The sequence below is a fragment of the Meles meles genome, chromosome 7 (assembly GCF_922984935.1).
Source record: "Meles meles chromosome 7, mMelMel3.1 paternal haplotype, whole genome shotgun sequence".
NCBI classification, from domain to species: domain Eukaryota; kingdom Metazoa; phylum Chordata; class Mammalia; order Carnivora; family Mustelidae; genus Meles; species Meles meles.
The window spans coordinates 106,125,288-106,148,401 of NC_060072.1; the positions used below are offsets into that span (position 1 = coordinate 106,125,288).

Genomic DNA, 23,114 nt, shown 5'->3' on the forward strand with positions numbered 1-23,114 from the left:
AGTCTTAGGACATGGAGGGTGAGAGGGCCAGAAGAACACCTGCTTCCTGCAGGCCCTCAGCTCCCCAGGGGAAGGGCAGAGGAAATGGGTGGACGAGGAATGCCAATGTCACCTTCCAGACAGACCAATGAGATAAGCTTCTGTCCCCCAAGAGGGGAAATGAGCAAGGTAGGGGAGACAGGGTGGGGCATGACGACTAAGCCCTCTCCCTCCCTAATACGGGTGACATCAGGAGTGGAAGGAAACGTTCCCTATTTCCCACAAGAGCTCTTACCTCACACCACTGGGGTTTTTGAAGAGGATGATGCGATTGGAGCTGGATATTTGCAAAACAGTCCTGGCAAGGACTTAGGATGCCCCTAAGAAGAGAGAGATGGGAAGGCCTAATGCAAAGGGGATTGCTGAACATGCAGGCAAGAAGGAAGGAGAGAGGAGCAGGAAACCAGCGATGGTGCAGAAACGTCTCCCTGCCACCTGTCTGCAATACTTTATATCACCTGTCTTCCATAGCTCAGAGACTGGGAGGCCTAGAAACTAGAGTGTGGCCCACAGTGCAAACCTCACTAACAAGTACTTAGTGAGCACCTCCCATGCACAAGGCTGGGCAAATTCTCTTCATATCGGGCTGTGAAACACTTCCCACACCGTGAAGCTACATCCACTGTTTGTAATAGCACTCCCTCCCTCACCCAAAAATCTTAGCCTCCTTCTGGCTGAGAAGCCAGGGGCCAGGAAGGAAGCCTGTACCCTGGAAAGGCGATGAAATTCTAACAACTCCAGTTTGTTCTTTGTGATAGTGATACTCATAGAGCGGCTTTAAACTTAAAAGAATTCCATTATCCCATTTTATCCTCACAAAAACTGTGTGTGGTCAGCAAGGGAAGTATTAGATCCTCATTTTACTAAGGTTCACATTCAGATTGTCCCTCTGAAATGCAAATACCTTTTGTGTGACGCTGACCTGAGTTTCTTACTGTCTGGAGAGAAGTGGTGTATTGGGTCTCCGTGCAGTAACCCACGTGGGCCTCGTCCCCAGATGGCTGCTCTTGTCTGCCTCACACTGGGTGTTCCCAGAGGGCTCAGAGAGGCGCTTTTGTGTAGTGGAAGGGCCACTCAATTTGGGAGCCCAGTGGAAGGAAACTGTGAGCACTGGGCCTGGTTCCTTCTCCCTCCCAACCCCAGATGTGTGGCATTGGGCAAACAGGGAGCTTTTCTGGAATGAAAATGTTTGGTCCTTTCTTTGTCATTTTCCTCCTCCCTGTCCATGGATCGTCCCCTCTGTGTCAGCTGTTGTCATAGTCTAAGGACTGTGCCGTTGTCTTTAGCCCCTTTCTCTGGGCCTCTAGCTTAGAAATCCTACCCAGGAGGTCTTTCTCAAACCTTCTTCCTGGGCTGGGAGAGGGGAGAACCACTCCTATCAGCACCCCCCCCACACAGCAGCTTCCTTTTGGTCTTGGGTCAAATATCAACTAGCATTTGAGGCTCTCAGCCACCTTCTTCCCAGTGTCCTCCTCCACCCTGGCAAGCCACGCCACTCACGGTCACCCGCGATCACCCTGTGTGTTCCCACCTCTGTGCTGTGCTTAGGCCGCTGTAGGCACTCCCACAGCCCTCAGTGACCCTCCTTTTATTTTTTTTTTTTTTTTTTTTTTTTTTTTATTATTTATTTGACAGAGAGAGATCACAAGTAGACAGAGAGGCGGGCAGAGAGAGAGAGAGAGAGGGAAGCAGGCTCCCCGCCAAGCGGAGAGCCCGATGCGGGACTCGATCCCAGGACCCTGAGATCATGACCTGAGCCGAAGGCAGCGGCTTAACCCACTGAGCCACCCAGGCGCCCCAGTGACCCTCCTTTTAAAGGACCTTGAGAGGCCTGCCTCCCCTCTCCTTTTCTGGTCACTCAGGCCTCAGGGAGTTTCCTTATACCCGCTTCTGAACTGTGGTGCAGATCATGTGTTCCCTAGTCCATCCCCCGGATGTGGAATGTCTCCTTTGTGCCAGGCACAATTCTGGAAACACAGCCATAGACAAGGAAGACATGCCCTTGATCTCACCGAGCTTACCCCGTAATAAGGGAAAGATAGTGAGCGGGAACACTCCCCCGAGGGTGAGAACAGGCACGGGACCATAGTGTGGTGGTGTGCGCTATGGTCAGGGGGTCGGAAAGGCCCGTGGAGGTGGTAACATGGTGGCTGAGACTGGGGTGGCAGGAAGGCACCAGCACACAGAGACCTGGAATGAGGTCTCTAGGAAGAGGGGACACCACACCATAGACTGGTGGCCCATAAACCAGCAGGTGCAAGTAAGCTTGGGCGCCTTATCTGCTCCACCTCCGTCTTTTCTCGTCGCTGGACTCGTGTCTGTGTTTACAAGTCTTAGAATAGATGAGGCTCTGCCAGGGTAAAAAAAACTAACCCCAAAATCTCAGGTGCGTGATGCGCAGTTGTTTATCTGACCCCGCTCACGGATCCATGTTCGGTGTGGCAGGGCAGGGGGCTCGGGCTCACACAGAAGCCTCACGCAGACGCCATGTTGGCTGTGAGACGCTACAGGCTGGAAGCGCCTCCCTCACTGCCGGTCACGGCACGCTGGCTGGAGCGGCCTGGCTGAAGAGCCGGGGAAAGTGTGTGGAAGTGCATGGACGTTCCGCAAGCGGGCAGGGTCACTGCTGCTGGCTCCTGCCAGGCCGCGGAGCCCTGGAGGACAGCTGCTCGCGCTTGCCATTTCTTTGTATCCGCTACATGGGGCCTGCCTCCCAGTAGATCTTAGCACAGCTTTGTCAATGCCTTTATTGGCTAAATCCATCTCTCTCTCCACTGGTGCCCTCGAAAATTTGTTTTCAAGGAATGCCCGAGGCTAGGCATCCCGCAAGTCACAGTGGGTGCTACAGCGAGCATTTATGCATTGGGTATTTCCTATTTACCAGAGAATTTGAGGAAATTTTGAGATGAAGAACGTACATGCCAAGTTGTCTTGATGGGCCAGTGATTGAGAGTTGCAACCAAGGCATCAAAAGTCTTGACATGTCCTTAATGGCAGAGGGTGGGTGTGAGCCCATGAACGAATGGAGGTGGAGGTGCCCAGTGGGGTTCCCGGTGCACCTATAGGCAGAGGCATGGCTGCGGAGTCCCCCAGGGCTCCATGGGGACAGAAAGCTGTGAATAATGCCACCTAATGGAACGAGGATTCTGCCGGGTTTAGGGGCTTCCTTTGCTATTCTCACGCTGGTTTAATACCCGTCTGGCTTCTTGCCCCAGATCTCCTGATTGATGAGGAGGCTGTGATGACCGCCTTGCTCACCGGGTGCAAGCAGCTGGTGTAAACAACCCCAGCAAGTTCCCAAGTGTTTCCTGCAAGGCTGGGTGGTGAAGACTGGTTTCTTGGGAGCATCCCCCAACAGGCTCAGACATCAGGCCAATCCAAGGTCCATTCTTGCCACAAATATTTGTCACCAAAAAAACCTCCAGAATTTGCTAAGAGTTGGCTCTGCCGTGGTAGATAAAGGCAGTGATTGTCTCCCTGGCTGCCATGTAACAATGGTCACCGGTTTGGGGGCAAGACACAGTGTTATCTGGTGGCTGCGCGCACTGGTGGGGCAGGGAATGACCTAGAACCTGCGGTGGAGGGATGGGGCTCCTGGGGAAAAGTGAATGAAGCTCGGGGCCTTGGCGGACAAGGCCCTCTGTATAAGATGTGCAGTCCGGTTCAGTAGCATCAGTGATGAGTTTGTGAGGATCCTGGTAAATGGGTGGGACAGGATGGTCTCCAGTGATCTGTTCATTCTTAAACCACTTAAAGGTGGTTCTAAGAAAGGGTCTGCCTCCAGGGATGGGAAACAAACCAGAGCTGGCCAGGACATCAGGACCTCAGCTTCCCAGGCCAGTCAGACAGGGCTTAGCTGTCCTGGGAGGCCAGGGGAGGAGGTAAGGTGACAAGAGTCACCAAGTGGATGAGCTTGAGGGGTCTGCTTCATTCCTACTCTGTTCTGCTGCTATCCCAGAAGCCCATAGAGTGGGTATCAACAGTGGAAATGTGTTTCTCCTACCCTGGAGTCTGGGAGTCCGAGCTGCCGGCAGAGTTGGGAAAAGGTCCTGTCCCAGGCCACAGATGTCTGGCTGTGTCTGCCCATGGCAGAGGGAGTAGAGGGCTCTATGGAGCCTCTTTAATCAGGGCACTGATCGCTCTCATGAGGGCTCCATCCTCCCAAAGGTGCCACCTCCTGATCCCGTCACATTTCAGCATGTGAATTTGGGACAGACACAAACACGCAGACCATAGCAGCTTTCTCCTCAGGACGTGGGGAGGTAGCGTGCCTTTGAGGCAGCAAGCTCCTGAGCCCACACAGAGGGAGCAGAACTAGTGCTCCCGAAAACTGCAGGGTCTTCCCCTGCCCCATGTAGGCATGGGTCCGCCTTGGCCTGGAAGGGGAGCCTGTCTGCACCCTCGCTGTGGGCAATCTTCTAGCTGGAGGCAGAGTGGGGGAGGCAGGACTCACAGCAGGCTTCTAGACCGAATCACCCAGGTGCCAGCCGCTCCTTTGTCTCAGGAGCAGTCTCCATCTCTAGCCCCACCACCTCTGCCTCCTCCTCCTCTCTTCCAAAAATGTGTGCGCGGTGCTGGTTGTGCGTGGGGCTGGGCGGTTCACCCATCACTCTCCCAGGTATGGGGCTGGGCTTCTTGTAGGTGCTCAAAGAATGGTGGTTGTGTCAAGTCAGAGTCTCCAGTTCTCAAAATGGCTGTATTTGTGAGTTGTTTAAACACTGCGAATGTCCTGCTGCTCCGGGGCCTCTGAGGTGGGGCGGGGAAGTGAACAAAAGGAGGGGGTGGGGTAAAGGACCTGGTTTTAATGGAGCGCCCACCACCTGTGTGGGACAGCGGTGGGCACGGCACATACATTGTGCCATGGAATCTTCACCGTAGGGCCAGGAATTGGTCATTGCTTTCATTTTACTTCTGGGAAGCCTGAGGAGGTTTAGGAGCTTGGCCCATGAGCGCGTGGTTAGTGGTGTGTGTGTGTGTGTGTGTGCGCGCATGCCAAACACTGCTCTAAGCACTTTCTGTTTATCAGTATATTTAATCCTCAGAAGAGCCCCCAGGATGTTGGGAGTCTTAACATGCCCATCTTAGAGTCAGAAGACTGAGCCACAGAGAGATGAAGAACAGGCCCAAGGTCTTGGGGTAGTGGGGGTGAGCTGGGCCTCAGTGCAGGGACCTGTCTGGTAATACATAGCTGTCCTTGTCCTCAGGAAAGCTCAGAGGTGTTAAGAAAGGAAAAGAAAACACTGCAAGAGGCTCTAGGTTTATAAGGCAATGCCCCCACTCATGTGGATGCCAGGTGGTAGGGGTGTCCGGAGAGCAGGGGGACTCAGAGGGAACAAGCCCTGCGTGCCCTGTCCCCTGCCTCCTAGGCCCCCACGCACGAGCACACCTGTGTAGGTTCACAGACTTTGGGGTCCCTCATGCATTAGTAAATTTAAAAAAAATTTTTTTTTCGAAGAATTGAAATGCCTCAGTGTAAAATTTTGTATCCAGTTCTAAGCTCACCCCAGGGGAAAGTCAGTCTATTACTGTCAAGGAGAAGGAGAGAGGGAAGGGAAAAAGGGAGAGGAAGCTCAGCTCCAGAGGCTGTCAGGACATCGAAAATTCTTTTAAAGAACATCTTGAACATTCATGGGTGGGTCTAATTTTCCATCAAATGTGGACAACGTGTGTTTTCAGAGTCAGGGGGAGCGCTGCTTTGTTGGCTCTGAGCGTGGGGACAAGGGGAGGTGGCGTCACTGGGGCCTGAGCCTGCTCAGGAGCAGCAGAGTACTTTCCCCAGGAGGGATACGTGGGGATGCATGTGGATGTGTGTGGGCAGGGATGTGTGCCTTCCTGGGGTGGGGTTTGGGGGCGTGTGGAGACCGTAGTGCTGGTAATTTGAAATCTGGCCTGAGAGTCAGGTCTACAGGGTCCATGCTCTGCCACCAGCTACAGACTCCCTGGGTGGCCTCAGGCAATGGGGGAGGAAGAGCCTCCTGTCTGGCCGTCTGTGAGGCCAGGGGAAGTGTGTGGCTCCAGGGGATCCTGCTGCTGTCTGGGGGCCCCCTCGCTGCTGTGGGCATGAGGTCTTGTGCATGTTGTCTGGGAGGGACGAGGACATGGGAGGCCGCTGCTAATAATAAAAGGGGGGTGATCATGGTTATATAGCCCAAGTTTGTGGCACAATTCATTCCAGTTATAGGAAACTGTTATTAGTAACATGCTACTTATAATAGTTTAATACAACTGGCAAGAATCCCTTCCCTAACTTGAGCTCTAACTATGAACATGTCTCTTTCATGTTGCCAGTGAATCACGGAAGCACTCCTCTCTCCTACTAGCAGGAAGTCCAATATATTCCTCTCCTTTGAGGTTTCCAAGTACCCCGACTCAAGACTTAAGCCACGAGAAGAGAAAGGAGTACAGTGGGCATTGTTTGCTGTGTTTTCTCTCCAGACCCCTTCTCCCCGCTTCTTCACCAGGTCCTGTGCCCCCAAGCCCAGCAGCAGATGGTGTCACAGGAGCTCCCCAACTCTGGCTTCCCATTGGGATCAGTTGACAGGAAGCCATGGAAGAGCAGGAGGAAGCTTAGCGGGTGGGAGAGGGAGTTGGGGCTAGTTCTTCCCTGCTTCTCCCTCCTCTCTGGGAGAAGTGCCTCCTTTCCTAACCATGGCTTCTATGGGATGAATCCTCCCTCACAGTCCTTGTTGGCCTGCAGGGACACCATTTCTTCTTCTCACCCCTTCGCTGCTGTAAGTAGAAGCTTCATTAGATGCATGTCCTTTGAACATCTGAGGTGAATTATGTTTCCTGCGGGGATCTTGACTAATAATAGAGGCAGTCGGGCCAACATCCTTGTTTAAATAGGGAAGTACCTGCAGTATGTCCAGCCTTCCACTCTTTTGGGTCTCCCAGCCTCGCACCATGGCTGCTGGATGCCAGCCCTGTCCCATCTGACAGAAGAGGCTGGGCCTTTGCTGAGAGGGTCCCTCCATGCTGCTGGTCATGGGCAGCCCATTGCTCCCCAGGGAGGAGACCCTCCCCTCCACAGTAAGCACGGGGGAGGGGCTGTGGCTGTCAGGGTCCCTGCTTCCAGGGACTCGTATGCATCTCCACCCCCCATCTCCAGGATGCCCTCCATCCCATAGACCAGACCAAGAACTCCCTTCTCCCCCTGGAAATCCACTCAAGGAGCATACAGCTTGTCGTCTTCAACTTGCACAACACAGTAGACCTGATACTACGCCTTTTCATCTCCCTCAAGGAGACGTTACCCTCAGCAACACCAGGGGCCCTTGCCAACACAAGTGATGCCCACCCTGACCTTCTAAAAGGCCTCTGTCAGAGATTCTTAGTAACATGCCGGACCTCTCTCACGAAAGAGGAGACAAATGTCCAGATTAAATGCCTGCTACAGTGCTTTGCTACACTAATCAAAGCAGATGTTTGTGCCCTTACTCTCTGCTTGGTGCTCCCCATACTTGATTTCTCTCAGTCTTTACAAGAGATGCTTAAGGAAGGTCCCATCTGAGGAGTTAGGACAGTGAGGCTCAGCAAAGGAGATCACTTGTCTGGGAACACTGGGACTGAAAAGTCCTTTCCGCCCAAGGTCTTCATCTGTTCTGTTACAGCCTTGGGACTTGTGTCCCAGGACACAGAAAACCAGAAGCGAGAAGCCCTTGGGATATCTCCCAGTGCACCGTCTATCTATGGCCACGACTCGCTGGAGGCTCTGGTTTATCAAAGCTGGAAGGTGGCTGGATGCTTTGAAGGATGATTCGCAGTTGTAGTGCTTCTCCCTGCTGGGGACGTGACCCCAGGGGGACAAAAGCATGGAGTTCCAAGGACTCCTTTGTCCAACTTTGAGCTCTTAAGTTTTCCTTCAAACCTGCTACTTCTCACCCATTTATTTATCGTCTCAGGAATGGGAACCATCAACCACTCAAATGCTTTTAGCCAAACCTGTGTGTCATCTTGGACCTCTCTCTTGCTCTCTCTCTTTTTTTTTTTCCACACCCAGATTCCAGTCTGTTAAGTACGGCCCATTCCACCTTCAAACATACCCCATACCCCCGATCTGACCACTGTTCACAGGTTCCATCATCATACTGGTCATCTCTTGCCTGGACCGCTGTACACTCCTCTTTGGTCTCTCTGCTCCTACAACTGTCCCACCCTCCACACACACACACACACACACACACACGCACACACACGCACACACAGAGCTCATTTTCTGTGATCCTTTTAAAATCTAATCTAGCTCTTTCCCTTCCCTCTGCAAAACCCCAAGCTGACTTCCCATTGTGCCTCCAGCGAGATCTAAAGTCCTCCCCTTGGCCTGTGGAGGCCCACTAAGCCATCCCTGCCTTCCCCTCCAGCTCTACTGCCTACTAAATGCTTTCTCCTCACTCTGGCTGCTCCAGTCCCTTGGGCCTTTCTGTTCCCTGTGCATTCGTAGACCTCTCCCGTCCACAGCCCTTCCCCAAGGTGGCTACCCCAGCTCCTCCCCAGCCCCTCCATGCTGGCTTCGCACGATCCCTGGGGCCTCAACTGAGAGGTCAGCTCCCCAGAGGCCTTTCTTGACTGCTCTGGTTGAAACAGCCTTCCTGCCCCTCTTCTTCTCCTCGTCTCCCTGCCTTTTATTCTCATTGCTCTCCAGAATGGTACGTGTGTCTGTGCCCTCTCCCAGACCATCAGCTCCACAGGCTGGGGAATATATTGTTTGGCGATCGCTGTGTTCCCAGTGCCCAAGGCCTGGCACATAATAGCCCCTTGAGAAATATTTCTTGAGTAGAAAAGGGATAAAAAAAATAAAGCATTCCCTCTGAGCTGCCTTCCCTGGGAAGACATGAGTATACGGGCTAAGGTGGCATGACTCCCTTCCCACTCATTGGGATTGGTTTCCAGACCAGTGTGCTTGCGAGATGACCCATTGGTGTCATGGGAGCCTCTGTGGTCCCACACCGGGCACACCTACCTACCTGTTTTCTCCCTGCTCCTCTCATTGCCACGGGGAGACAGTCCTCATGGTGCAGCTGAGGCAGTCAGATGGGGAATCCTTGTCAAGGGCCTGGACAGTGCCTGGCACGCAGTGGCCCATGATGGGGCCCATGAATCTCTCTGCTCCCTTGCTTCCTCTCCCCCAGGAGCTCCCTGCCTACTTTGTCTCCTTCTTTCTTAAAATGAGATGCCCTGGGGTGCTGTCACCTTGGGTGAAACTGCTAGTCAGCACAGTAGGTCTCCCATCCCTCTGGGAACTAGAGTCATCTTCTTGACTTGAACGGGTTGGGGGGGATCCCTTGCACTAAGACACTCTCGTGGGCTACAGGAGTATCTCAGGAGCATCCACCCTTAATCTCCAGTTCTGGGGCTCTCCAATCCCTTCGGCCATGCACGGGCTGCTTAATTACCCAGCTGGCTGGCTTTCCCTATGGTGATTCCCTCCCTTTGACGATGGCGCAAACAAGGCAACAACATCACGCAGGAGGCTGAGACATGCCTACCCGCGCTCCCACACACACGCACACACACAAATAGAGGGAAGGCCAGGGCTGGTACTAGTTGAAATACACACTTGGACAACTCATTTCCTTTTGTCGCCATCACTGTATCTGCGCTGGCTGGGTGTCCGGGACTCCAGGGATGCTGAGCTGCTTCTCGAAAATTCAGACCCTGCAGCTGGCATCCTCTCATGGGCCATGCTGTTTTCATATGATTAGGATGGAGCTCTGGGGACGTGGACTTCTGAGCTGGCCCCCTGGGACTAACTTGGGCTTTCATACTAATTATTTTCCAAGGCAGTTTACAGCTGGGTCATTCGTACTCATATTTTTTCATGACACAATGCTCCAGGGGTTTAACACTTCAGAGAAAAGGGGGCTTGGGTAATGGCTCGGCCCAGGAATTCAATGCGATTGCCCTTCTGCTGGGACAGCATCTGCCCTCTGCTGGAAATCTGCCTTGGCAGGTCAGGAGGAGGTGGAACCCTCAGAAGACCTCTAATCAAGGCAGGGTGACTTTTAGGGGGACACGGGATTTTGGGAGCGAATAAGGATGCAGAGGGGTTGCCTTCTACCTGCTCCCATGGTCTCCACGTTGACGCCCCTCCTACACCCCTGTAGCCATCGCAGTCTAAAGGCACTGTGTTCAGGGTTTCATGAAGCACAAGGCTCTGAGCTGTTTTCTCATGGGCTCAGCTTCTGGCCCCTCTAGAGGTCTGTGTCTTACGAGGGGATCCTGCCAGTGGCCTGAACTGCAAATTGTTCTTCTTGGCCTAAAGACATCATCCCCATCTCAAGTGGACCCTGGGAGAACTTTTTCTATCTCTTGAGTCATGTAGCCTTTGTAGTAGATGGACGAGGCTCCTTGTGTTGGCCACTGAGAGAGATCCAGCAGTCCGACTGGAGCCTCGGGCTTTGACACTCCCCACCCCTGGTTATCTACGTCCCTGGGGGGTGTTTCCTGGACAGCTCAGCAAAGCCCAGAACGTGGCTGCAGAGCTTCTCTGAGGTGGGGGCATCCAGCTGATTTAGTGGCCTATCAAGGGGATTTGGATTGTTTATTGGAAGTGCCCATTATTTATGGTGGCCCATGGCCCTAAGAACACAGGCAAAGGCTGTTTTTAGAACTAAAACTAATAAATAATAACCAGGCCCATGATTTATCAGCTTGGAGGAAGGGAACCACTCTTTTCCAGTTGGAGTCAAGCATCCCAAAAGGATCAGATTCTCTTTCCCAAGAACGTGGAGGACATTCCTGCAGGGATTGGGAGATCTGAGCACAGAGAGTTCCAAGGAGATTATAAAAGAAAATCAAAGACACGTGCCTCTCTGTACCTCATCCTTAATCCCCTCCTTGCCACATTTACAAGACAAGTTTTCTAAATTTTCAGCTCCTTAGACCTGATTACTCATTTTTGGGTGAGATAAGTTTTAATTTTCTTATACCCCAAATATTTTAAAATGAGAGACAAGAAGTGGTTGTTACTGTTGAATTGGCTGCTTCTGGTATACTGGGCAAAGGCTCAAAATCGCGCTGAAAACCTTTTCCTTCCCCCCTCCCTTCCCTCCTTCTCCCCATTTCTTCCTTCTTCTTTCCCTTTCTTTGCCTTCCCTTCCCTTCCCTTTCCTTCCTCCCTTCCTTCCTCCTTCCTTCTTTCTTCAACAGGGAAGTGAAGGAACATTTCTGCTGGGTGCCTCTGCCCCTCCCCCATCACTTACATTTTCTTCTTTGGCAGCAGCTCTGCCTCACCTCCTGCCCCCTCTGTCAGGAGGTCCTGTCAGGGGCTATAGCCCTTCTGGGTCCTGCATCCAGCTTCAACACCCCCATTTCTTATCTCGTGGGTAAGGTGGGAAATTTAATTAAATGAAATTGAAATTGAAATGAGGGAGATTTCACTCTTTTGACTGTTGCTTTCTTGTAATTTCATACCCACAAGCAATGGTCCTCCCTTGGAATGTGACAGGGAATTTTTATTAAATGATAAATATTTTTTCATTATTCTAAATCATATTTTTTTGTCACTAATTCATTCATTCGATAAATACGCTTAGTCAGGCTCATCTGCTGCATAGGACCTGACTGTGCTCATTGTGGAAAAGCCATCCACACCATGCATGGCGGGGCCGGGGAGGCGTGGGCCTAAGGAAAGGCAAGGTTAACAGCCACATGGGGGTTGAGAGTCACGAGATCTTAAAATGGAAAGTGACCTTAGAAATGGATGGCAGGCATTTCTTGGGCCTCAGTGTTACTTCCTTTTGTCAAGGAAAATAGGAATCAGACTAAAGAAGGATCCTGAGCCCAGCGAAGATTTGAGAAGCATGAATCCAATAGGAACATACCGGCTTCTTTGTCAGGCAGACATCATAGCAGGGAAGGAAAAGCCCTTACAGGCGACATATCTGTGGGGCTTTGCTAATGTCCTTAAACTGAAGAAGAAGTCGCAGTGTTCACTGTGAGTGGTGAGTATAGACCATCTTCCAAATGTTTGTTGGGCAAGGCTATGTGGGATTGGCCACCCTTCTAGCTCATGGGGCTGTGCCCGTGGCCCTCCAGGCGGGGCAGGAAGGAGAAAACCACAAAGAAGCTGTCTGCCAGCTCAGGGATAGCATGGTAGACTTTTCCAGCTTCTTCTCCTATAAAATTATGGCAATGTCTCCAGATTCCCTAGCAGACAATGTTTATTTCCAAAGTTGTCTGGGGGACTTCAGGAAGCGTGGGCTGGGAGTTCTGGGGAGGTGGGGGGAGGGGCAGTTTTGATTAGACCTTTCCAGCTACGTGCCAGCAGGGTCACCTACTAGCTGTCCTCCCCACTGGTTGGTAGAGAGTACTCATTAGTCAACATGAAAATGATGCACAGAACCTTAGGGTCTAGAGTCATACACAAATCCCTGGCCACAGATGGCCCAACTATGCTGCAGAAAGCAGGGCTGCCAGCTTGGAGGAGATGACGGCATTGGAGGACGCTATTTAGGACACCAGGAGCTATCGTTTATTGAGGTCCAGCACTTGCCTGGTCCTAGGCTGAGGGCTCTATCAGCATCCTATGCTGTCTTTAACAACTTGTGAGGGAGATGTCGGTACCCTTCCTCTATAAGTTCATTCCTCTAACTATGCTCTGCATTTGAAGTCAGATGTGTCTGATGCGCAAATCTGTCCCTATGGCCATCTCTGGAATAGAACAGCGAAGTAGTCACTGCCATCAACATACAGCTGAGCCCAGAATAGCATGACTGGGTGCTTTGTAGGTTCAGCTTGGCCTGCCAGGGCCTCTAGGCCTGCTCAAGAGCATAGGCAAACTTAAGTAGGCTTCAGGATGATAAGACTCCTGGAGAATGAATCAGTTTTCAGTGTTCCTGGCTGCCTAGGGGTGATGCCATGTTTCTTAGGGTTCACGGGGGCTAGGATATGACTAGAGGATGAGTAGCTCTCATTTCCCCAGGCCTTAGGGAGAAAACTGGGCCAGGATCAGAATTGTGATAGTAGCACTATGGTGTCTTAAGCTTTTCCGGGGCTCTGGGTTCCCAGGGGCTGACATCTGCCTGCGACAGTCTCCTCAGTAGGTCTCTGCTCACACTTGGACCACTGCTGATGCTCCTGGGCATCACCTCTCATCCTCGGGACTGTGTTCTAAGATTGCAAAGGAATGAGGGGCTCACTATGCTTTGTGGGAAAACAGGTCATGGAAATCCTTCATTCTTCTCCCTAAGATCCCCTTGATGAAAGGGGAGAAGATTCCTTGCCACTCACAGATTGTCTTGAAAAGACCTGGCAGTTTGCAAAAGGCTCCCCCAGAGACCTTGGTAAAAGAAGCTCCTTGCAGGAAGGATGGAGTCGTCATTCACCCTGGCAGCCCCCAGCTGGGGTTCAATGAATGTGACCTGAGCACTCAGAAATATTTCTTAGGTCCCTATCCTGTGGACTGGGGTGGAGGGTGGGGAGGTGGAAGAAGAGGTGTGATGGAAACACCAGTCCAAGGTCCTGATTTCACAGTGTGGTGGTGTCTCTTTGGAGACAGGGGGATCTGGGTTCAGACCTTAACTCTTATGTAACCTGAACTTACCCCCTGTGTGATCTAGAGCAAGGCTCTCACTTCTCTGGACCTTGGCTGTCTCTCCTTGTAAAAGTGAGATGTGCTACCCCCCTCGCATAAGTAGGTACAGGACACATGTCCCTTTGGCCTCCCTGGGGGTCCCCGCAGCTCTCTGCCTGCGGGAGATCTCCGGTTATGAGCTCAGCCCCTGCGCAGGACGAGGCAGAAGTGCCAGGGAGTCAAGTCCAGTGGTACCCATCGCCCAGTGAGGGACTGCACTTGCTCTTTCCTCAGGGTAATAATTATGAGGGGTGTTTCACAGTCTCCTACAAGGTCTCCAGGGAACTGAGCCCCCATCGCCTATGGCATTCAGTTGTTCAGAGCACATCCGTGCTGCCCTCCCTTGTCTGTCTCACTGCCACACTCCCTCACCAGGCTTCCTGGGAGCACTTCCCAAATAGATTACTTATTCCCAAACTACTTACTTCTTGACATAGCAGGTAACCCCAACTAAGACAGAAGATTAATGAAAAGTCCTGTTATGATTTTTGGAAGGCATGGAGATAGGTCATTAATACTGAGAAATATAAAATACGGTGGAAGAAAAAGAGATTACCACCCTCTGAAGTCATCGGGGAAGGCTTCGGGGAGGAGATTACAGGCAACATTTGATCTGATTGCGATAGGATGTGAAGGATTTATACGTAAGGGGATGGGTTTGGGAAGGGAATATCAGGAGAAGAAACCGAGTTTTGCATCCACTTTTCCAAAGATGTCTACTAAAGCTACGTGTAAGTCAGGTGGGCAGACACTGACAAGTCTGTGCACCAACCTCATCGGGGCACAGGGCCTCCCGGCTGGCATGGTCATGGTGCTTTGGCCCTGCCCTGCCCTTGGCACACTTTCAAGTACACGACGCAGGGGTTGTGCTTGCTTTCCGCCCCTGAAGTGTAGCCCTGTCACCTCTTATCTTTGCCAAGCCGTTTGTCACAATCCATGAATCCCCAGCAAACACTCGGCCCCGTTGTCCACCACAGCATCCCCCGGTCTCGAGTCTTCTGAAGGCATCAGGGAGGTTTCTGCCCAGGGTTTCTTAGGGCTCTTGGGGGATTATGGGCTGACTCCTCTGCCTGAACCTCATAGGACTTGCTGGGGCTGTGTCCCCCGATTTGGAGACATTAGGCTTGTGTTTGTTTCGCTTGTCTGATGGTCCATCATCATTTGAATGCGTGAATGCAAGGTGCCCCGGTCTACCCAGAGAGTGTACAGATACAGGCTTTCCTGCCGGAAATGAAGAGACAAGAAGGAGGAACTGTGTCATGGTGCCCAAGACACGTCTTTGCTGCCTAATGACTGTAGCTCGTTGGTTGATAAGGCTTTTTCACCAGGGACTTTGGTTCAGCTAGAATCTTACAGAAGTGGTAATCGCACAGTTAAAAGCAGAGTCCCCCCTGATGAGGTGAGCGTGGTTAGAAGTTCTACTGGCTCAGATGGCATAAGAGGAGGGAAGTGGAGGGAGAAAGGTGATGATTATGCATACCCTTTGCCTCTGTACCTGGCAATCCATTTGGGACCTCCCAGATGAATTCAAATCTGATGTGCCAGAGACCAATCTCTTGGTTTCTACTCTGAAGGAAGGAATGCTGAGAGACAACAGCTCATGTAATCGGGATTAAAACTCTGAAGAGGTGAAAAATCTGTCTCTCGGGGCACCTGGGTGGCTCAGTGGGTTAAGGCCTCTGCCTTCGGCTCGGGTCATGATCCCGGAGTCCTGGGATTGAGCCCCGCATCGCATCGGGCTCTCTGCTCAGTGGGGAGCCTGCTTCCCCCTCCCTCTGCCTGCCTCTCTGCCTGCTTCTGATCTCTATCTGTCAAATGAATAAATAAAATCTTTAAAAAAAATATGTCTTTCAGTCTTACAAGCTTTGCTCTTCTCTTTCAGAGGTTCCAAAAACAGAACAGACTTTTGAAGAACGACTGATACTCAAAGCTTTCTTGCTGAAGTTTGTCAATGCCTACTCGCCCATCTTCTATGTGGCCTTTTTCAAGGGAAGGTGAGTCCAATGGTGTCACGCATGAAGGGCATCTTGTCCCTAAGACTGGGTCCCCAGCTAGAGTCAGCTTGTGCCTGCTGCCAATGCACACCTTCTTCCCACCTGACCACATTGTTTGTGAAGTCGTGGCATTAGCGTTACATCATTTTGGATTAGAATCTTTAGACTGTGATAACCAGGGAAACTACGGGATTTGACCCTGGGCTCCAAAGGGAATCTCAGAATAATCTGGGACTCCCAACTTCGAGCACGAGATAGGAGGGAATTTCCTGTCTGGCAAGTGGCTCTTAGGTCTTGCATTGCCTTTTGGACACTAGCTACCTTGAGTTAGCACAGACATCACAGGTTAAGGGCACAGTCTCCCACAGGACTGCCCTCACTCCAGACACGAGCTGCAGGCTCTGGGGTACCTGTGCCACTCATGATTCAGACCAACTGGCTACGACCACTAATGCCTCAGGTTTGCTCACAGAACTCACAGAACTCAGGAATGTCCTATACTTAAAATTACGGTTTTATTATAGAAAGAGGGTACACATCCAAATCAGCAAATGGGAGAGGCACACAGGGTGAGGTTTAGGAGGGTCCTAAACAGAAGCTTCCAGGTCCTGCAGATGCACTAGTTTCCTGGTACATTGATGTGTCCCACCACCCAGGAAGCTCATTCAAGCCTCTGTGTCCAGAATTTGTAAGGTTGTGGTACGTAGGTCTGATTGGTTGAATCATTCACCATGTGACTGGGCTCAGCACCCCCCACCCCACTCCCAGGCTCCTGAGGTTGGGCTGCTACTACCTGGGTCAAAGGCCCAACCCTCCACTCACACAGTTGGTTTTTGTGGCATGGCCTCCTCCATCCTGAGTAATCTCATTAGCATATATTTAGGTATAGTCCCCAAAGCCCACCATGAATAACAAAGAGAATCCTCTGGGGAAATTCTAAAGATTTAGGTGATTCTCTAAGAACCAGCAACAAAGAATCTGGTAAGACTCTTTATTATGCAAAACGTCTAGATGTAAAATCACTTCCGATAACTATTTCTCATGGTCAGATCAGTTGGCTGCCTATAAGGAGATTTCCCAGTAGGCATTAACTTTGTCAGGAAAACTTCCCTAAGACCAACATCTCATCAAGCAGGCATCCGTAACAAGAGCTACTATTGTGCATATTTGATAGTTTCTTACAAATAGGTTCGTGACAAAACCACAACCCCTTTCCAGGGATCTCTGCCCTTGACCCTTATGAAATTAGAGTAGCAGAGAGACTGTTCATATTAGTGGATATATATACTCCCCTAGTGCTTTCTCTCTAGATTTAATATCAATAGCAAGTTTCATACGTAGATAGTCTAGGCCAAAAAATAGGGTCCTGACCCTCTAGATAAATCTGTGGTCTGTTGAAAGAGATGGTATTGTCAACAGCCCATGCAATGAGTTGCAATCAGAGAAGTATGAAGAAAGTGTCGGGGAAATACTTAATTGTGAACAGAGACAGAAGACTTCACAGAGAAGGAAAGATTTGAGCTGAGCCTTAAACAGATGGGTAGGATTTCCACAGGTGGATGAGGGGTAACAGTTCAAGAAGGAGTCTTCTCATTACCTGGCTGCTTCCGTGGTTGACTTTTTCCTCTCGACCTCCCTCGCACCTGCTCCATCTTCTTGTCCTCCGATAAGGTAGACTCTACTTGGAGGAGGAAGGAGGCTGGCTGTTTCCGTGCCTTTGAATATTCTCAGTAAGAAGTCTGAATTTTTCTTTTCTGATCCCAGGAATCGCTACTTGTGACTTTGGCCTGTCTCCTCCTCCATTTCCTGGGAGATCAGAAGCTCCCATTGAGGAGCTGTGAACAGAACTCAGTTCTTGACATTAGTTGAGGGAAGAAGGTGAACAGATAGTACATTTAGGGATAATCCAAACCTCATGGTCTTGAGGCTCAGAAACTGTCACAGATGCCCATACATGGGACCTTCCCAGACCCTTGCCAGTCCCAGCCTCAGCCCCGGTCCCCTGGAACTCAGGTTGAGAGGTGAACCCTCAATGGTGCAGGTGGCATCTAGCCAATAACATGGTGTCCACCCCCATGCCTGGGTGATTTAGCGCCCACCCTGGCCAGTTCTTTCCATGAGGGTACTGACCACTGCCTCATCCACTCAGAAGGCAGCCCTTCCAGCAGCCCTGCCTTCTCCTTCCCTAACTCTCCCACACTTCTGGACTTCAGGTTCGTGGGCAGACCTGGAAGCTACGTCTACGTGTTCGATGGTTACCGCATGGAAGAGGCAAGTACAGCCTGGCTGGTGGTGGGTCGGTGCCCCCCCTGGCCCCCGCCCCCTGCCCCGGGCCCCAATCGTGCCCGTCCCGTCCCCCGTCCCCCCCCCCCCCCCGGCAGCGTGCCTCATTTCTTGTTCTTTCTTCTCTGAGCTCCATTCAGTCTAACCAGTCTTCTGTGATCTTCTTTTCTGGGCAGTGTGCTCCGGGGGGCTGCCTCATGGAGCTCTGCATTCAGCTCAGCATCATCATGTTGGGGAAGCAGCTGATCCAGAACAACATCTTTGAGATCGGAGTCCCGTATGTAATGAACCCCTCTTCCTCCTCCTCTGTCCTCACAGGGCCGGACTTCCAGCACAATGTTCCCGGCCTCCTCCTCTCCGAGAGCCTGGTTGTTTACTCCTGGTGGATAGTTTTCCCCATGAGGCAGGGCCCCTCCCACAAGGCTTGTTTGCTGATCTGATTTGGGAGGTTTGAGGCTTAGAAAGAGTCATAAGCACTTGCTGCGGTAGCATAATGGCTAAGCAGCAGAGCTAGGAGTCAGGCAGCTTGGACCTCGAAGTGTGAAGTACATTTAATGCTCACTGTCCTCCCACTGAATAAGTTAAAAAAATATTTCATCATAGTGGATATAAATGAACACAAAATTTTGAAATATTGCAATAATAATTTAGAGCAATTTCCCTAAGGAGCTGTGGGACATGTGATCTTAGGAGGGGAAAGATGCAGAGCCAGTAAAGCCCAGACTGGATCTTCACATGGATCTTCTCTCCGCTCCCATGTGGTTTGGTACAGACTTCACAGAAGGACCTCTTTCAGTTAGGTATTGCGTGGAGATAGTCATGAGAAGAAACGCGGACTCACAGGCACTGGGTCTAAAAGAAACAAAAACTCAATAATGAAAATCTACCTTCAGGTCAAAGAAAAATACAAGCCCTCCGCTCCCCCCCGCCCCCACCCCCGCATCTTACTTTTTCTATTGCTTTTTGGTGTTCACGTACCATTTTAGGTGTTTTTCTTTTTGGTTTCGTGTACCATTTTAGGTGTTTTTCTTTTTGGTATTCACGTACCATTTTAGGTGTTTTTCTGCTCTCATTCTGAGACAATCTCAGGAGCCCTTGGGTGTGTGCTTTTCTTGGAAGAGGATGGGTGAGAACATCCATGTCTGGGCGTCTCTCACCTCCCTGCTTAAGCCAGCCTCTAGTCATCAGTCAGGACGTGATCACTTTTGAGAAACTCCACCCTCTGAAAGTGTACCCAGTTCCTAGCTTTCTGATCGAAAGCCATTCGGAGATAGTCAAGCAAAGCTGGTGAAACACATGGTCACCGTTCTCTAAGAGCTTACCATCTCAGAGAGAGACCACATTTGTTATGGATAAACATCCAGAAAATATACAGACCAAGAAAAGATGTACCAAGCCACATCTGGCTCCTTTGAAGCTACAAGAGCAGCCCCTCCACTCCTGCTACAAAGGAAAGTCTCTGTTCTCCTCCAGACATCTGGGGAAGACACCTGTCCTTCCAGTGCATCGTTACTCTGCTCTGGATGGAATTGTATGCAGCTTGCAGGCATGAGACTTACTTATCCCTGGACATCTGCTCTACCACTTAGTCCATTCACTCTGGATCCAGAGGCCTTTTTTAGAGGATAGGAGAGACAAGAGCTCAGGCGTATGTTTGGATGATGTATTGGCATGTCCCCCCACCCATTAACTCCATCGGCTCCATAACAGATGAAATTAACACACCACTGTTTGCCTTGAAGCCTCAATTTTCTTGTTTATGCTTGATGTGTGTTTAATATGCCACACATTAATTAATGGCAATTGCATGGTGACTCATAAAGCTGTGGGCAAGCCACTTCTCTAAGTCTTGCTGTCCTCCTCTCTAAGGTGTTCTCATTTCAGCTCTGACATTGAGCGAACTTCTTCTCTATTCAGTGACCCTGGACACCGCTGCTTCCAAATACAGGTCACTTCTGTTTCAAAAGATCGTTCCTCATTTCATTTTCTTGTCTGCTAGAGGACACATACAACATAATTCTGTAGTTAATTTCATATATATATATAAACTATATAAGATATGTAGTTAATCATAATAATAAATATGTAGTTAATCCCTGAGGATTTAGAGCAAAAATTCTTCTACCAGGCCCCAGTGTCTTTTATCTCCAGAGCTCCTTGTAGTTCTGCAGGTTGTTTTCTGAGTTTGGCCACGTGAAATCATTATGATGGTGATTTTTGGATTTTCCACTCCCTACTCGGAGCCCACTCTCAAGAAATTGGACCCCACCCAATCCAGAATTCAAGCATCTGGCAATACCCTTATGTGGGACACCATTGAGAAACATGACATAAGCAAGGGAATAAAAAGGAGTCTTTCACAGTCAAGAGAGACATGACAGTTGAACCTGGCAGTAAGGAAGGAGAGGTCTAAATTACAAAACTTAGACTCAGTGGTCTTGAATTTTGTGGCGGAGGTAGCTCATCTCAGTAGGACAGAGATTGTCCAACAGATCTGGATTTAAATTGAAGCTTTTTAATATACTCACTCTGTGACCTTGTTAAAGTTATCCTAAGAAGATTTTCATGCACCAAGGCTTATGTAAAAATAAAGGTTGGATGACAAATTAAAACAACATTGAGATACCACCTAACACCAGTTAGAATGGCCAAAATTAGCAAGACAGGAAACAACGTGTGCTGGAGAGGATGTGGAGAAAGGGGAACCCTCTTACACTGTTGGTGGGAATGCAAGTTAGTGCAGCCACTTTGGAGAACAGTGTGGAGATTCCTGAAGAAATTAAAAATAGAGCTTCCCTATGACCCTGCAATTGCACTGCTGGGTATTTACCCCAAAGATACAGATGTAGTGAAAAGAAGGGCCATTTGTACCCCAATGTTTATTGCAGCAATGGCTACGGTCGCCAAACTGTGGAAAGAACCAAGATGCCCTTCAAGGGATGAATGGATAAGGAAGATGTGGTCCATATACACAATGGAGTATTATGCTTCCATCAGAAAGGACGAATACCCAACTTTTGTAGCAACATGGACAGGACTGGAAGAAATTATGCTGAGCGAAATAAGTCAAGCAGAGAGAGTCAAGTATCATATGGTCTCACTTATTTGTGGAGCATAACAAATAACATGGAGGACATGGGGAGATGGAGAGGAGAGGGAGTTGAGGGAAACTGGAAGGGGAGATGAACCATGAGAGACTGTGGACTCTGAAAAACAACCAGAGGGTTATGAAGGGGCGGCGGGAGGGGGTGGGGTGTGGTGGGAGATTGAGGAACCAGGTGGTGGGTAATAGGGAGGGCACGTACTGCATGGAGCACTGGGTGTGATGCCAGAACAATGAACACTGTTATGCTGTAAATAAGCAAATAAAAATAAATAAATAAATTTAAAAAAAAAAACAAAACAAAGGTTGGATGAATGCCCAGCTGTCTAGAAAATAGAAAATATGGAGTCCAAGAAAGGAGGAACCATTCTTCGGGGTTCCAGGCAGCCTGGGGGACCTGAACATCATTACCTTTATGTTTTTAAGTGTTGCTTTGTGAGTGTTGCAAGTCCAAGAATGAGATTGAAAAGACCAAGTCAGGAGCACGGTCTTTCTCTTCTCTTCAGGGCCTAGCAGCTTTTGACTCCTGTACCTTCAGATTCTTTCCCCAGAGGAGATAAATATTAGGCTTAGAGGCCAGATTTGATTTTTTTAAAAACAGAAGCAAGTCTGAGAAGTTAGGTGATTATACTAGATAAGCATACTTGGGATGGGGACGCCTGAGTGACTCAGTTAAGCCACTGCCTTCGGCTCAGGTCATGATCCCAGGGTCCTGGGATCGAGTCCCGCATTGGGCTCTCTGCTCTGTGGTGAGCCTGCTTCTCTCTCTGCCTCTGCCTGCCAGTCTGCCTGCTCATGGTGCGCGCTCTCTCTCTCTCTCTGACAAATAAATAACATCTTTAAAAAACGAAAGAATACTTGGGATGAAAAAATATAAGATTATACAGTTAGAAGATGTTTATCATCTACTTCTGAAAGTGATTTTCTAAGATTCTTCCAAAGAAAATTTCAAAATATTAAAGACTAATTGGCTTTTGTCAATAGCCTGTCAATAGCAATAATTTATTTGTCTCCTCGAGGGTGAAGCATTCTTATTAGATTCTGTGTGTGGGCATATCTTGTAAAAAGTACTATAACCACAATTTTGATGCCCTTGAGAATCTTACAGTCCAGTCAGTTTCTTGTAGAACATTGCTTCCCAACTTCAGTGATTTGTGAACTTTTAAAGTTTTTTTTTCCTCCATACCTACCTAAACAGCTATCTGCATATTCATTCCCTCTAGACCAACTCACTTTTAAAATCCGTAACATTTCTGAAAATGGAAAACGAACGCCACCAGCTACCAGGAACTGCAAAGCACAATAGAAAGAAACGCGATCGAAGTAAACCCTATTAATTAAAGAACCGATGACATCGGCCCGAGATCTGTGTTCTCTCTCTGATAAAGGAAAACTGTGTGGGCTCTGGGGTGTTGTTAAAGACATGCCAGCCGCAGACCGGGGTTTTCTCCTTGAGCACAATCTGAGGGGCTGAAGGAGCACAGGGAAGGGAAGAATTCTGCCAGATGCTCTCATGCAATGAAGGCTAAGTGTAGCGACCTCCAGAGGTGTCCCAGTGAACTGCAGGTGCAAAGTGCATGTTGCTGGGGAACGTTTCTCTCAAGCAACAGCATCATCTGCTGATCCCACTGGTTTCCACAAGGCTGGGCCAGACTCGGGCATGTCTGAGGATACCATACAGCTCCCTTGGGGGACCCAGAGAAGCCTCACCAGCTCACTCAGGCTCTCCTTTGCTACCCCTTGAATCTCGCAGGTGCCAGATCTGCCCCGAAATCCGCAGAGCCGTGCAATAGCCCAACTTGTCCAGGCACCTTCCCCCAGGCAGCGGCAGTCCCACCTCGACCAGGCCCAGTTCCGAGGCCCTGGGGATGAAAGAAACACAGTGCTTCAAAGGATGCAGTAAAGCTGGGAGCAGAAGGCCCTTTAAGGGCAGCTCTGCGACTAATTGAGGACACGATAATAAATAAAACTGGGTTGCGTGATCTGGCCTTGGACTCTCCCCACTCAACAACCCCAGGCTCCTGGGGCCTGACACAGTTGCGACAGATGCTTTCCAGAGAGGCGTTGGATGGTTTTAAACATCACAGGCCCCAGAACAACCCTCACCGGCAGCTCCCTCTGG

The 23,114-nt window shown here is 50.0% G+C and overlaps 1 protein-coding gene across 1 annotated transcript in view; it reads left to right on the forward strand.

The window, feature by feature from the left end:
- ANO2 (anoctamin 2) overlaps positions 1 to 23,114 on the forward strand; it is a 352,603-nt gene that overhangs the window by 287,012 nt on the left and 42,477 nt on the right. Inside the window, exons 17-19 of the mRNA XM_046012406.1 lie at positions 15,495 to 15,606; positions 17,820 to 17,877; positions 18,066 to 18,166. Of these exons, the coding sequence (XP_045868362.1) occupies positions 15,495 to 15,606; positions 17,820 to 17,877; positions 18,066 to 18,166 (271 nt within the window). The remainder of the gene's footprint in view (positions 1 to 15,494; positions 15,607 to 17,819; positions 17,878 to 18,065; positions 18,167 to 23,114) is intronic.